Source organism: Juglans microcarpa x Juglans regia, chromosome 3D, assembly GCF_004785595.1.
Source record: "Juglans microcarpa x Juglans regia isolate MS1-56 chromosome 3D, Jm3101_v1.0, whole genome shotgun sequence".
Lineage (NCBI taxonomy): Eukaryota > Viridiplantae > Streptophyta > Magnoliopsida > Fagales > Juglandaceae > Juglans > Juglans microcarpa x Juglans regia.
Genome location: NC_054598.1, coordinates 14,165,162 through 14,181,957, shown reverse-complemented (window position 1 = coordinate 14,181,957; position 16,796 = coordinate 14,165,162). Strand labels below are relative to the sequence as shown.

The 16,796-nt window shown below is 35.2% G+C and overlaps 1 protein-coding gene across 1 annotated transcript; it reads right to left on the bottom strand.

Moving 5' to 3' along the window:
- Positions 1-10,215: 10,215 nt before the first annotated feature.
- Positions 10,216-12,959, bottom strand: LOC121256762 (protein PLASTID REDOX INSENSITIVE 2, chloroplastic). The gene is made up of 3 exons (XM_041157649.1): positions 12,640-12,959; positions 12,339-12,434; positions 10,216-10,671 (listed from the first exon to the last, which is right to left on the bottom strand). The coding sequence occupies exons 1-3, from the start codon at positions 12,901-12,903 to the stop codon at positions 10,480-10,482; spliced, it is 552 nt and encodes a 183-aa protein (XP_041013583.1). The 5' UTR covers positions 12,904-12,959; the 3' UTR covers positions 10,216-10,479.
- Between the last annotated feature and the right edge of the window lie 3,837 nt (positions 12,960-16,796).

Sequence of the window (16,796 nt, the reverse complement as noted above, 5' to 3'; positions counted from 1 at the left end):
AAGTTCTTTCTCTTTGTTTCTCTTCTTGTAGAACCAAAGAAATGACTTTGTTTATTGAGGAAAAATGATCAAGTAATAAGATTTGACTTCGTATGCTATTAAAAGAATCACCCAGCCCTATAAAAAAATGCATCACATACTCCTCTTGCTATGTCTCCTAAAACAATTTTAGGGTTTCCATAGAACGCTGTGGCAAATTACGTTTGTAATTTGCTAATTCATCCCCATAGAACTTCAAATCTATGTAATAGTCACTTACAGATTTTTGTTCCTGTTTCAATGAACTAATTGTCTTTCATAATTGAAAAATTATTGGACGATTACCTTGCGAGAAACGATCCTTTAAGTCCTTCCACATGTCAGTAGGGGCGGACCTACATTGATGGTCCCCCCCTCCCCCAAGAAAAAAAAGTTTTTAAAAGCATGCTTTAGTATGAGTTTTTTTTAAAGATGTCCTAATATAAAAATAATTTTCCCCCTAAATCATTTTCAAAAATCTCACTTAGTATTTAATTGTCTAGGTTTCTTTTAATTTTTCAATGATTTTTTCATACTCACACCTATTTTTTGTCATTAATAAAATCTCACATTCTCATTTTTTCCACATCTCATAAGATGTAAGAAAATATCTTGGTCTCTTTTTATAAGCTATTTAGTAAATTTACAACTCATTTTTCCTATTTATTTATACTTTTCTTTTCAAGTCTTCGACTAACTAACTTATTAATTTGGATTAGTTTTGTTAGTAAGTACATATATACTACCATCCAATTAACAATTAGAAGTGAAGGCAAAGATAAAAGCACATAGCTAATTATTATCATTTGTTTACTTAATTTTTATCGTTTGTTTCAACAAGTCTCATAGCTATTTTTATCTTAATTTTTATCATTTACTTGAGTCTGATGGAGCTTAAGTGAGAGGTTCAGATTTGTGGCTTTAATAATTTAGTTTGTCTCTAGATAGCTACCTTATATGATTAATGTTAAATGTCGGTAATACACTTTACTACCTTAAATGTCGGTTACTGTTTACTCCTATACACGACACATGACTTTGCTAATCGCCCCCATGCACCAAATCCTAGTTCCACCTCTGCATGTTGGCATCATTATCTATGTACATAATGCTCGAACCTATGTTTTTCGCGACTGAGTTGATGATCCATGAGACAACCATGTCATTACATCGAACCCAAGACAAGTAAAAAGGATCAGCTTCATTGATCAGCCTCTTGGGGATTCCAGTGATGACTCCAACTTTTTTTTTAGCATTGATGGCTTTCGATATTGATCTTGCCCATGAGTGATAATTGTCGCCTGTCAATCGATCGGTGACAAGGATTATGCTAGGATTTTCTCCATGATGTAAGAAATAAGGGTTTGAAGGATCGTCGAGGGAAATTTGGGAGATAGAAGAAATTGCAACGAAATTCACGAAAAAATTCTAGAGCAATTATAATGCTCTAATACCATAACAAAAGAAGAATTCTACCATTGTGTCCTTTGGAGATTGAGATACAGAAGGGTGAAAGGGTTTCAAGAATACAGAGAGAGAATAAAAAGGATTTGGGATGAAAATATCTTTGATGTGTATATATTGTATTACAACTAAAAATACATGTGTAGAAGTATTTATATGTACATCTGAAAATAAGGAATCACATACAAGGGTACAAATGTAAATGTGCAATAAATTGCATATTTCTAAGACCAGGGAAGAAGAGTCATAATATATTGTGGAGTGATATTGCCATTCCTGGGTTGTAAAAATCCATGCCGTGATTAAATTTCAATTAGAAAGCACCGAATCCTCTTGGCCACAATTGAGCCGAGGAAAATTTCCTTTTGCTGTATTGTTTTGTTTGGACCAGCAAAATTTACAAACATTGTTATACAGTTAAGGGAGTAGATAAAGCTATTGGTCCAAAAGTTTGGAATTTAGGCAGCCCAACGTTCATTCACTTTAGACTTGGGTTGTACCAATGTAAAGGACCAACTTCTATACAATGGACAAGTTACAAATAGGTGAGAATGAATACTGCCTAGACCAAATTAATAGTGGAAGATGTGATTTTGAGAAACCCCTCATTTTAGGCTGAAAAGCGCAAAGGTGGAAAGGCTGAAAAACCAACTTAATGAGATGCAGAAGGCAAAACAAAAAGGAATGGCTTTGCCCGGACTCGAACCGGAGACCTTCTATGTGTTAGACTGACGTGATAACCAACTACACCACGACACCATGATACATATGGGTAAATTTTGTTTTTGCATTTTGTGATATGAACATAGTTTACTTTGCCATCTTGTGGTTTGGAAAGTTTGACAGGTTTGTCAATTTTTGGCTGTCAGGGTAGACTGAATATTCTGTCTACGTTCTTGTGCTTTGTACATGTGTGTATTCGTAATTTCATAGCATGAGACCAAAGCATTAGGAGTGTAACCAGTCCGATTTGGTCCAGTTTTGGATGTACTTTATAAATGAACCATTATACACCGATTTTGAGATTTGAAGAATTGATACCGCACAGGTTATACCCCTGAACTGGTACTTCTGGTTTTATCAATTTCGGTCAGGTTCACTCTGATTTTTTTTGGTATATTATATATAGTATATATAATATGCTATATATATTATAGTATATAATAATATAGTAATAATACATTGCAGTATATTAGAATATATATTATAATTGTATTACAGACTATAGTGATATATTATAATATATACTGTAGTGATATATTATAATATATAGTGATATTGTATTAGTATAACTATTAATACTATAGACTATAGTGATAATATATAGTTATTTATATAGGATTTTAAAATTTAATGTTATTTTCATTAGTAATTTAGCAGATTATAGAAGATTATTTTATATATAATTAAATATATTATATATAAAAAAATTAAAATATATATTTATATGAACCAGTCTGGTCTGGTATAAGAAAAAGGAAAACAGGAGCCAGATTGATTTCGACCGGTTTTGAGAAAAAAAAAAAAGCCAGTACCGGATCGAACCGATTTAGAATCAGACATAACTCATTGGCTCAATCCAGTTTATCATTTTTTTTCACCCCTAGAAAGCATATGTTCTTACCTACTTACTTGTAAGGCTGCAAAAAAAATCTAGGAAACCGGACTGGTGTTTCCGTTCGGTGTAAAACATGTTCAGTCAGGTATCGATTTCGCTTTTGCAAAATCGGTTTCAAACTGGTTCGGTGTCGGTTTTGCTTTTTCTAATACTGGACCACTTGTAAATATAAAATATGTTTTATATAATTTTTTTTATATCATATATAATTTTTTAATATTATATTATATATATTATATGCTAAATTGCTAATTAATATAACATGGAATTTTAAAATCTTATTATTCATGTATAATAATCTAATAACATAAATTAATATAACATAAAAAGCTTAATTTTAAACATGAACACTAATATTAAGTTATTAATATAAACCTACTTTTGATGTGTGTGTGTGTGTGTGTCTATATATTATATCAAGGATAAATATATTTTATGGCACAATAAATTATAATAGATAATCCTTTTGATAAATAAATTTCTACATATTTGATCATATACACTCATATAAAAAGCGTATAGTATAACTTATATAGAGTATAATATTATAGTTAAATTCAATATTATACTAGTATGTATTTATTCATATAATTATTATAAAACAATGTGCGTATACTACAATAAGAATAGACTAATATTTTTGGTATATGTAACCATCATATTATCACTAACATATATGATAATATGATTCTTATAGATAATGTAGGTATATTATAATAGTTTTACTACAATTCTTATTTTTTGTTGCATATAATTTTTAGATCTACACAATTTTTTTTAATTTATTAGTTTGTTGTTGCAAGTTAAACTTCCTAAGCGCCTGACCTTGCTAGTACATCAGAAAAACCGAATCGAACTAGTAAAACCAGAAGTACCGGTTTCAAGGATGAATCGGTCTAGTATCGGTACATCAATTCTCAAAACTAATATATACCAGTTCGGTTGGTCCATAGTGTTTTAGTTATTCTGTTGGTGGACATTTCGTGTGCTTGTCCTTTCTTCTTTCCTAATTTTCTATGCATAATGATATTTCTTTTCATGGAACAGGTTCAAGGTTTGTGGAAAGTAAAAAACCATAACATGTCAGACTTGTATGAAGAGGCAAAGAAACTGATGAACAAATTTCTTTCTTTCAAAATTGTTGAGTTTGACTTGATTTCCAGTTGAAAATGTCATTCCAGAGGCTTGGCTCAACTGTTGCTCGACTCTGGCTCGAGCAAACCTTGGCTTGACACCTAGCTCGATAGTCTGCTCAAGCAAGAAGCCAACCGATGAGTTCGCTCGGCACTCTCTCAACCCTTAAGCTCGAGCGAGTGCCTGCCCTAAATGTCTGCTTGACATGCGTTGGACGCTTCGCTTGAGTGAATGTTCAGTTTAAGGGCTTCTCGTGCCGTGGATTAGAAATACATACTTTTCTCATGTATTTTAAAACTTATTAGCAACCGACCATTGTAGAGAAAGAGAATCCTTTTGTGAAGAATCCTAAGAGTTCATTGGGTATATTGAGCTTTGAGATTGAAAATTTTGGGATTGATGTCTTGTACTCCACCTTTGTTGATAGTGAATTCTTTAAGACCGACTCCGACAGTGGACATAGCCTGACATTGAGTCGAATCACTTATATCTTGGTGTTCTATGTGTGATTGTCATTATTTCTTTTTTTGTTTTGCTTATGCTGTTATACTTCAAATTAGCATTTGATAACTAGTTTATCCCAACAAATTGGTATCAGAGTGCCAAGCTCTGTGCGAGATATTGAGGGATGGCTATGAAAAAGTTTGAAGTGGAGAAATTGGACGGTCAGAATAGTTTCAGCTTGTGGCACATCAAGATGAAAGGTTTACTGTGATAACAAGGGTTGTCAAAGGTATTGGATGGAGAGGTGGCTGATGATTCTCCTGCACTGTCAAGAGAAGAAGATGATAAAGTACATAATGCTATCCTGTTGTCACTATCAAATAGAGTTTTGAGGGAGGTTGCTGATGCAAAGATCACTGCTGGTTTTTGGAAGAATTTTTTTTTAAAGAGCCGAAGGTCACCTATTCCAATAATGACTTCGTCCCAATTTTATTAAAGACCTTCACTTAGATGGAGGAAAACCATAGCTACAGATCAATCACCTGAGAAACCCAGGCTTCCTAAAAAAATCAAACCAAAAAAAAAAAAAACAATAAACCCAAAATAACAATCAAACCCCACACTAAAAAAACCTCACTTCCTATGTAAAGGGATATATGGAAATCTCCCATTTTCCAATCTAATGATACCTCTAATAAGAGAATGAAGATCCAATAGTGATGACCAAACTCCAGATACCTCTAATAAGAGAATGAAGATCGGATAGTGATGACCAAACTCTAGAGGAACCTAGAGCTCCATGCTTTGCAAATCCATCTGCTATTGAATTCGCCTCTCTAAAAGAATGAGAATAGGAAAAATTAATCCCATCTAAGCGCCTTTGAATTTCCTCCCACAAATCTTTCATATACAAAAGACCACATCTTTATTCTTTAGCCAGTGAATAACAAGCAAGGAATCAAGCTCAAATTCCACATTTGTAAAACCCTACCGATCAATGTTCCGAAGACCATGCAATATGCCCAATAATTCTGCATAATTATTCGAGGGATGGCCTAGAGTGACTGCAAACCCACTTATGAAATCACCATTTGAATTTCTTATAATCCCTCCAGCCCCTGCAGCACCAGGATTCCCTAATGAACACCTATCAATATTAAGCTTCACCCATCCCTCCTTAGGAGGATTCCACTTGACCGTAATTGCAACTAGCTCCCTCGTTGAAGGATAAGGCAAATTGAAGCAGTGTAAGATATCTTCATCTCTTTGAGTGAGGCCTTTAACTACCTTTATTTTCATAGCTACCCAAGAGATCCAAAATCGGATAGAGCACCTAACTGACTGGACAGATTTTGCCACTCCCTCTATTCTCGCCTTGCACCGACGCCCCATAAGCGCCATATTAAGATCGACGGCAACAATCCAAATAACTGCCCACTAAACGATGAAATACTTACTCTTCTATGCCAACAAGTGACCCTATCCTTCCATGGTTTACCTTCCAAACTCGATTCACCCAGGACTAAGGAGCACATCTGCGCATTTCTTTCGCAAATCCACCTTTGGCAAATACGTGGTCTGCATCTTCACAAGCCTGAACAAGACAACAATCACAGCTTGATTCTACCAGGATGTGGCATCCTCCTCACACAGTCATCTAGAGGGAGACATTCATGCATTGCTTTCCACATAGTCATTGAGATTTTCCTTGGAAGAGCCAGATTCCAACCCCATTTGTATATGACAACGTTGCTCACCAACTGTTTGTATTTGAAGCAACAATTATACACTCTCAAGATGTGGGAAGGTACGCCTATTCCAATCACCTAGATGAGGAATATTTATATTAAGCTTGATGATGAGGATCAAGCCTTAATTGTGTTGTGTTTGTTGCCAGTCTCATTTGATAATTTTGTGAACTCAATGTTGTATGGTAGAGATACTATTTCCATGGTAGATGTAAAATCTACTTTGAATTTTAAGGTGTTGAGAACAAAATTGTGTTTACAAGGCACGGATAATCAAGTCGATAGTTTGTTTGTGAAATGTTCTTCTGGTGGTAGATCCGGAGAAAGAAGTTCGGAAAAGAGTAGGGGTAATTCCATGGTAGTTCTAAATTTAGTAAGAAAAATGTTAAATGTCACTACTCTCATATGTTTGGTCATTACAAGAACGAGTGTCCCAGATTGAAGAACAAAGAGGAAGGTAAAAGTTTATCCAATGTTGTTAGCATTGAAGAACAGTCTAAAGACTCTGATATTGTCCTAGTAGTCAGTAGCTCCAGTGGCTGTTTTGGTGACAAGTGGGTCATGGATTTAGCTTGTACGTTCCATATGTGTTCCAAGATAGATTCGTTCACTACCTATAAATCAGTAAACGATGATTCTGTTTTGGTGGGGAATGATATGGCTTGTGATATTGTTAGGATCGATTCAACTAAGATTAAGATGTATGATAGAACTGTTAGAACTTTGTCTAATATTTGGCATATTTCGTCTTTGAAAAAAGATCTTATATCTTTGGGCATTCTTGATTCCTTTGGTTCTCAGTATCAGCTGTAAGTGAAGTCATTCGAGTTTACAAGGGCTCTTTGGTGGTAATGACAGGAAAGAAGACAAATGGTCTTTATTTTCTTCAAAACAGCACAGTGATTGGTCGAGCTACATCTTCAGACGTTCCAAATCCGGGTATTACTCGTTTATGGCACATATGACTGAGCCATATTGGGTGAACGAGTGTGGCCATTTGTGAGTAGGCAGTTTTTTGCTTTGTGTAATAAGAAGACAAGAAAGCTTGATTTTTTGTTGGCATTGTATTCTTGTAAAGGAGTGCAAAATTAGGTTTATTGTAGTTTATTTCTTTTTTATTTTTAGGGTACATCTTGTGTGATGTGGTGCCCTGTTTGTACTCATATTTCTTAGTGACCATTTGGGAAAAAGTTTGGGTTTATTTCTTTTAACTCTTTGTTTAGTGATGTGTTTGATGTGTTCAAGCACTTGAGAAGGCTAGTGATCTACAGACAAGAAGGTAGAGCGTTTTTTTTTAGACCGTACAGTTGGGTTCACTCTATAGAAATGGGATAACTGAACGGATGAATCAGACTCTTGAGAAGAGCCCATAGTATGGTTTTGGGTTTGCCAAGCTTGTCTACAGATTTGGGTGAAATGGTCAACATAGCTTGCTTTTGGGTGAGCCTTTTTTCTTTACATAGTTTTGCAGCTGTTGTTTCCACAGGAAATGAGAGCAAGGTTCTAGCAAGAATGTGGAGTTGCTGGGATAGCTTCACAGTAGAGTAGATATGGTACTCTAGATCATGCTATTAAAATTAAGCATTATTTTGATTTTGGCATTGGCACAAAGTGAAAGCAAGTCTACAGTTTCATTTGATAGATAGAGGAGGCAGTTTGACCACCTTTGGGATATACTCATGCAGACTTTGTGGTATTCTTACTTTGGCAAAGAATATTTGTTGTTTACCTTCGTGTGTATTCAGAAGCCGTTGTTCAAGTAAACAGTCTGTATAGTGGTGTGTTGCTTTTGTGTGAAGATGTTGAATCTTTTCATTAGGACCAAGCTTGTGATTTGGTCAAGTGGTCTATGAAATTGAAGACTTTTGGGTGGAAATTGAGTTTTTTATGGATAGACGTTGTGTTCGAGGTTTGTGATTCCCTTAGAAGATTTGTTGGATGGGGTCGGGTCTTTGGTTAATGGGTTTTTTGTTTAGGCTTGAAGCAATTCAAGCCAAGATGGAGATCTGTTGAGTTTGGCTTGATTTCCTATTAAAAATGTCATTCCAGAGGCTTGGCTTAACTGTTGCTCGACTGTGACTCGACCTTGGCTCGACACTTAGTTTAACAGTCCACTTGAGCGAGAAGCCAACCCTTGACTTCTTGCGCCATAGACTATAAATACATGATTCTCTCATGTATTTTTAAATTTATTAGCAGCCGAACATTGAGAGAGAGAGAATCCTTTTATAAAGAATCCTGAGAGTTCATTAAGTTTATTAGGGCTTTGGGATTGAAGATTTCGAGATTGATCTCTTGTACTCCACCTTTGTTGATAGTGAATTTGTTGAGACCAACCCCGACAGTGGACGTAGGCTCACATTGAGCCAAACCACTTATATCTTGGTGTTCTACGTGTGATTGTCATTATTTCCTTTTTGTTTTGCTTCTACTCTTATACTTGAAATTAGCTTTTGATAACAAGTGTATCCCAATATAAATAAATAAATAATGTCTCGAGGGTATGTACAGTTGATTCTTCTCTTGCTTTTAATGCTATATGGTAGTTCTTATGGGCCCTGTAAAACACATTGTAGACAGAATCCTGATGGTATGCTATACACAGCTTTGAACCTTAGCCCCCACTTATACGAGAAATTCAAGTCACTAAAATTGACATAAACAAATAGTTATCAATAAACCTTCTTGAACATTTCATGCCGCTGTTCCTATTGAGTCAGTTCAATTCTTGTAAGGTACAACTTAAAAGTAACCATGATTGCCTTCCATATTGGTTGTTCACTTCTAACATAAAACGAAACGGATGTTATAAATTAACAAAGACTTAGTCCAAACATGGCCTTAATTTTCGTATTCCCGTACAGCTTTATATGGGACCAAGTTTTCTGGTAAATCCATAGCATTCAGCCAATTCTCACCGTCTTCATCAAGTCCATTTTGGCATTCTTTTTGTTCTCTTCATCCTTTGACTTTGATTTTTGTTAGAAACATGTACTTCATTCCTTGTGATAAGAATCATTACTGGAGCTGTTATGTTATTGCTTCTTTTTCAATCAACATCCTGAAATTGCCATTTTACCTCTCCAAGGACCTAAAATCTGACGCTGATGCTCAAGAAAACTTGGCAGTTGGACTTGCTGGTGAGATCCTCTCAGAATTTGTACGACTTTTGTGGCTTTTAGTTTTCTTTCCATTTATTTACTGAGTATCGTGTAACCTATCTACTGCTACAGATGGTCAAGTCCAGGAGTTGCAGAAGTAGTTCAAAGGTAGGCTGCTGCTGCTGGATACTTTTGTACGATAGATATGTCCAATACGATGATAGGTTTGCCTTAAGCCTTTGGGCTCTGTTTTGCTTCATGTAGGTGACCTGGCTTTTCTACAATTAAACCCTGAAAGAGTGTAGGATTTCTGGCTTTAGAATTCACTGCAACAATGAGCATATGTGATTTGGTGGTTTACAGTTCTCGTTTGTTTGGGCTTCACATCAAGAAGCATCGGCATGACCTCCGCAGCGTGACTAGATTGACAGCATTTGTTAATGTCATAGCAAGACCGGTAAGGAGGTAAATTCATAGAATGGCAGGACATGCAATACACTCAGGATGTGGATCCTAGTTATGGTCCCCAACCTAAGTTGTATAGCATGAAAAGAAATATAGCATCTAAATCAACATTGTCTCTAGAGTTGATTCTAGTGTCGACAATATTTTAGACTTGTGGATTCTCTGTTGAAAATGGTCTGTCTTAGAGAAGCAAGGAAAATGCAGTCTTGCTGAGAAACAGAAATGATAAAACCATATCCACTGGAAATTGAACTGCTTCCGTGAATCGATCAGTTTTCTCCTATGTCCAGTAAATACAGAATAATCTGCACAAATTTCAATCGTCATCTTGTCCACTCCTAGACATGAAATTAAAATATTATCAAAATTGCTAGATCAGCACTAAGAAGCAAGAACCCTTTTTTTTTTTTTTATAAGTCTAAGAAGCAAGAACCTATATGGATAATACTAGTGAGATAAAATTGAGCCCCCATGATAGGCATTTTGCTTAATCACTATCACCAGTCCAGTCTTTCCAGTCCTTGTCAACATATTTTTGAGCCCATTTGACCGCTGCCCGTGCAGCCTGCGGTCCTCCAGGCAATCCCCGTTCATTTACAGCATCCGCCATTTCAATAAAAGGTAAGACCAAGAGAGTACCAGGACCACCGTAATGGGTGTGCAAAAAGTCGTTGAATATCTGTTAAAAATATTACCACAGGTAACATAGTTTAGTACAAGTATTGCTTCCACAAATCAACTCATCATGTGCATCAGTAAGCATACAAGTTTGAGCCACCAAAAAAATCCATGCACACACAACACACTATACTAGGATAGTAGAGGGTCAATATTCTCTTTTCTGGTTGAGAGAAAGTATGTTACAGATAATAATTCAATGGAGGATCAATCCTACGAATAACTCCAAGAATAATATATAATAAAACTCTTGATTTTGTGTCGACTAGGACTCATTTTGCAACCATTTGTGCAGGGAAAAATTCCACTCTTCCAATGTCCTAGAGATAACCCAAAGACACCATTTGACAATAACACGTACATTGATTAAATTTTCCATTCAACAGCAAACTTATAACTGATAGTATTCGTTTCATCGGAACATCCAGTGACAATTTATTTTACCCTTATACTATACCTTTCTACTGTAGGAGTCTCTGTATATCCAAGTTTTTGCAGGGCTAATCAAGCTATAAGCTTAGATGGTTTCTTTCTTGCTTTCCAACTAATGCCACCCCCTCCCCCCTTTTCCTTTCCATCGTTTGACAAGTGCAACAAATTCGTAAAGTTATTGTCACAAGTGAAGTACCATTATTGTTGGTCCTATTTTTATGGCCAGTTGGTATAACCCGTTGACCAGTGGCATGCAGCAGGATGACTACAATTTTTAACTGAAAACAACCAGGCTCGTGACCCAAAGATAGTGGGTGTTTCTAAAGCAAGCTAACTGGTATCTGGCATGCTTGTGAATCAAGTTAGCATTCGTAAATCATATTTCCAATAATAAATGTATCAAGCCTGTTATTATACTAGTGCTTTGTGTAGGAGCACTTCTGTGTGATACCTTTAATCTGTCATAAATAAAACTGATCACCATATCTAATGTTTAGCACTATGAAGATTTAAGTTTAACACTATGAAGTTCAGAATCCCTGGATCAGTATCAAATAAAAGTGACCACCATATCTTATGATACCTAAGGAAAGACCCCTCATAATTGGGTCACTTCTATGGGATAGATTTAATCTGTACGCAATTAAAGGCAATGATGTCTTGCTAGTCACCAGCCCTCTCACGTGAAGTACAGCTCCAACACTAGATGGTATTGTACGTTGTGACACTGCTACTCAAACCAATAAATTTATTTCATTTGTCCCAACAAGTTCGCATATGAATCATTTTCTGACAAAGATTTTTTTTTTCAGTAAAATCAAATAGAAAAAAAGCCTAAAACTACAGAAAACCTTTTCCTAAGAACTCTTACAAAATACTTTCACAGCATATGTAGTATTAAAGCCAATGAATGTGGAGAGGAAGTGAAATCTAAGCGAAAGGTATTGAGAAATCTAATATTTCAGGACAAATAATTGTGTTTTATACATGGTGAAGCATCTTCAGTCTAATATTCAGATGTGTCACGAATATCCACCCTTTGTACATGTACGTACGTACATAGCCTATAGGTGCATATGTCCACACACACATGTTTTTTTTTCTATTGGCACCGGGTGTCCAAGAACAAAATCCCGATTAATCCTTCCACACACATATATTAGTATAACAAGAGTAGGGTAAGTGTATAAATAATTCGTTGGAAATAGAAGCAGAATATACAGGGAAATTGCATACCTCAGTGCAGATTCGTAGGACTTCTTCAACTGAATCTCCATAAATATCTTTCTTTTCGAGCTTCTTCCGGAGATGGGTCCTAAATTTTTCTGTCTCCTGAACCCAATTTCAATTATTCGTTAAAAAAAATCTCACTCCTGGTACTTTGGTTAAAGAAGCTAAAAAATATAAAACAATATTACAAGGGGAAAAAACCAAAATATATATATATAAAAAAAACAACTGTAAATAATATGATGATATATGTATTGTAATCGAATTCAAACATGTTATACACGTTGAAAATGGAGGAGAGACTTACGGCATTAGCGAATTCGGGAATTGGGTCTGGAAATTTGTATTCTGCCGCTTTGCAGATGTGCTTGGTAGAAGAGGAAAGCGAAAGTGGTATGCTTTGTGCTTTTCTACTCAATGAAGGATATGAATATGAACATTCGACTCCAATACCACTAGGGCGACTGTATGCCAAGGGCACTAAGACCAAAATACCAGAAGAAGAAGAAGAAACGAAAGGGAACGACGAGTGAGATGTTGTAGTGGGAGCAACGCCTATTCTCCAAGCCATCTCTTTCTCTGCCTTATCCGTCTCCTCTGCCGCTGTGTTGCTTAAACCCTGAGAAGAGGGTTTATTTTTTGAAAAATGATAGGGAGCCCCGTCTATTTTGTCCCTTTTTTTTTTTGTTTTAGTGATTAAGAAAATATTATTTAATAATATTATGAATTTTTGTAAATATTTAAAAGTGTTAATAAAATGATGTGAAAACAAAAATTAAATTTTTTTTTCATATTATTTTTTAACATTTTTAAATATATTTTTTTTTAAAAAATTTACAATATTATTAAATAATATTTTCTCCAACACTAAAATCTTGAATCGCTGTCGATGTTTGCTCTGATATATAAGTATGGCACTCACTCGTCCCGGCGCGTGTGATTTTAGTTAGGATTAGAATGGGCACACCATATGCAAGATCTGACTTCATCATCATGGACAATGTGGGCCTACCACAAAAAGAAAAAAAAAAATAGATAAATAATTTAGTAGATTATATAAAAGTAAATTATATAATAATACATGTGTTATAATACGTCATATTTAAAATTATTTATATTATAAAATAAATTTAATAAATTACATATAATTATATTAGCTTGTAAATTTTCTTTTATATAATTTATTTGTACGTGTTTATAACATATAGCGAAAGCAATTATGAAAAGTATCTCATATGACAAATTGAAATCTTTATATCAGTTTTTACAGTTAGATTATTCAAAATCCAGACATCTAAATTTTCATGTACGAGGCTATTGAAAAATCTAAAAACTAAAAATCCTAAAATAGTCACAAGAATTTGAGGCTTTGACAATCAGCACAGCCAAATCAACCCCAACTTATAACCTTCTCATCCTTTGTAATTAGGAGATTTGGGCAAGACACCATCTTATCCACCAATAATAAACCTTGACCCATTCATTAATTTTCAAACAAAAAAAATAATAAAAGAAATTCCTTTACTGTCTTTCCAACAAGAGCCTTGCAATACCTCTTTCAAAAGAGGTCTATCATTAATGGCACTCCATATACATGCTAGAATCACTAGAAGAAGGATCGAAATAATATTAAAAGGATGATGCTTCACGTGTAAATATTTAGCCCTAAAGAGCTCAGCCAAAGGGAATCTTCATACAAAAAACTCCAAACAGTCTCCTATATTTGAAAATTGTAATTTCTAATTACTTAAAAAAAGATAATTTATTTTCTCCAAATCTTTAGGGGTAGCTCAGCTGGTCCGGATTTGTGTTTACTCTCCAATAGTCAATAGTTTAAGTTCCCTTAGGGTCACTAGAGATTTACCTGATCGTTAACTTCATGGTCTTATAGGATTAGTCGAGGTACGCACAAACTGGTCCAGACACTCACGGTTATATATATATATATATATATATATATATATATATATATATATATATAAAAGAAAGAAAGAAAGCAAGAAAGAAAGATCGTTTCTTTTCTCCAAGCCTCATTTCTAACTTCAAAAGTATTGCATGCAACACCTTATATATTAAGAATATTGAGAACCTGGAGCAAATGAATTGGCATGCTAGTAGACAATAAATGCTAGCTACAACGAAACTAACTAATTCCCTTCATAAGGAAGACAAGCTTTCCACTCAGTAACCACGTACCTTATTATTATTTTTTTTTTGGCTTCAACATATATATATATATAAGCCCCGTCGGTAGCAAAGGCAGAAGGAAAAGGCTTAGTCACCAGTTTCATACGAACTCGCGAAGAAGGAAGGATGCCAAAAATCCATTCCGGCTTTCCTAAACTAAAAGGAGATCTTTGTCGATGCTCATAGCGCATAGAAGGCAAATGTGGGGTAGGCCACAAATCCCGACTTCTCTCGTCTTAGTGTAGTGGAACTTAAATACCCGAGTGAAGGAAATTCAATAGGTTGAGGGGGGGCAACTCACTGAATTTCCTTGAAGTACATGAGCTTTATAGATAATATTCCTTCTAATAACATGAATATTAGACTGAAACTTTTGTTTATCGGTATCATATCTTAATTATATAAGGATCGATATTGTTTAAAAAAACAAAAGCATGAAAAATGGTATTACTATTCATTCTAAATGATGGCATCCTCAATTATACAACCGATCGTATTATATTAGTAGTTTTACATATAAAATTATGAGTGCCGCTGACACTCTCCTCACATTTCAATGCAAATTTTTTTTTTTTAAATGCAGCACAGGGTGTGCTGCAGCTCACAATAAGCTGCAATAAATATTTTCCTTAAAATTATTTAAAATATACCTCAACTACCTCGTACAATTGATGATAATAAAATACAAGATAAGTAGCACATCATGTCCTAAAACTTCAAACGGCCTGTCAAAGCTAATTGGTACGCTGAATGAGGCTAGGCTAGGCTAGGCTAGGCAAGTATATATGTATATTCTTTTCAAATGCTCTAAATTTAAAGAGGCTAATTTTTACTAGTATGCATATTTTATATGTTCATTTTATTGGTCTTGAAGTATATCTTTGGCCTAGGCCATAATATTTGTTTGTAATAATCAAGCTAGCTAGGAATTGGCCAAAAATTCCAATGTCGTTGGAACTTGGAATTAACTAATTCCCGAAGCATTATATCCTTGCATAAGGATAACGTTGGGGTTAAAATCTACCAAACCCAATATAATATTTTAGGCCGGAAGCCATCATCGAGAAATAAGAGAAGAAAAATAAGGGGACAAAATAAGAAGGGAAGTCAACATGCAAAAAAGTGAGGTGACATAAAGTTGCATTTCCTCAACACTCCAAGAGCCTGAATAAAAGGAGATTTGATAGAAAGATAAAGGAGACTTCTGGACAACTTTCACTAAAATAACCAAAAGATCTTCTTCAACTTTACGGTGAAGAGACTCTAGAGATCTTCTCTTTGACAAAGGGGGTCACCTACTCCTATTTGTATAGTGGGGTATGAGAGACCACGAGATACTGTACAAACTCCTATTATAGTGAATTTACTTTTCAAACAAACCATGGCGTAGGTTTTATCGAACCACGTAAATCCATGTTTCATTCTCTATTTACATTCACTAAAATAACTAAGAAATCTTCAACCTTATACGCGGGGCATCAGCTCCGTGATTGAATTGAAAAGTCAACGCAAACAAGTCATGCATTTGAACTGGCCGCTTTATCATGCATAGATGTTCACTCAATTCCATTCCAATTATATATATATATATATATATATATATATATATATATATATCCCCGTACGTCATTTTGACGTTGCCATTTTTTCCACCTTGTTGATTAATGGCTACTAGTGTTTTTTTTTTTGGCCCTTTTCTATGCCAAGAAACATGCATCATTTATATATGGGGAAATAAGCTTATGCTACAAGCTTATATAAGAAAAAGAATAATCTTCGCATCAGTCTACTGTGCACATCAGCCATAACACACCTTACATGTGGACCGGTTTCACTAACTAGTGGATTGGTTTTCCCGATTTTTGGCTTCACATTCAACGGATTTGAATTCGACCCCCAAATTTGAATTCCAATTCTTCGTTCCCCCTCCCGAATCTCCTCACACTTCGTCATCTTTGATCTCCTCCCTTGAAGCCAAGCAACCACCGACCTTAACCCTCCCCACCACGACCTTAGCCCTCTCGAGGAGATCAGTTCCCAAGCCCTCGGTCCCTAAATCCACTAACCCGAAGCCCTAAGTCCATTAGATGTGAAGGGAGCCCTCAGTCCACCTACGTGAAACCCTCAAATCTGCGAGAGGGTAAACAATCTGTGATTCTAGGATTTAGGCCTACATTTTTTATACTCAGTTTACTCCATTCTTTTTTCTCTCTGTATTTGCTAGAAACTAATGGTGTGGGGCTGTATATGTTGCCGAAGATTGATTGTTCTGAACAA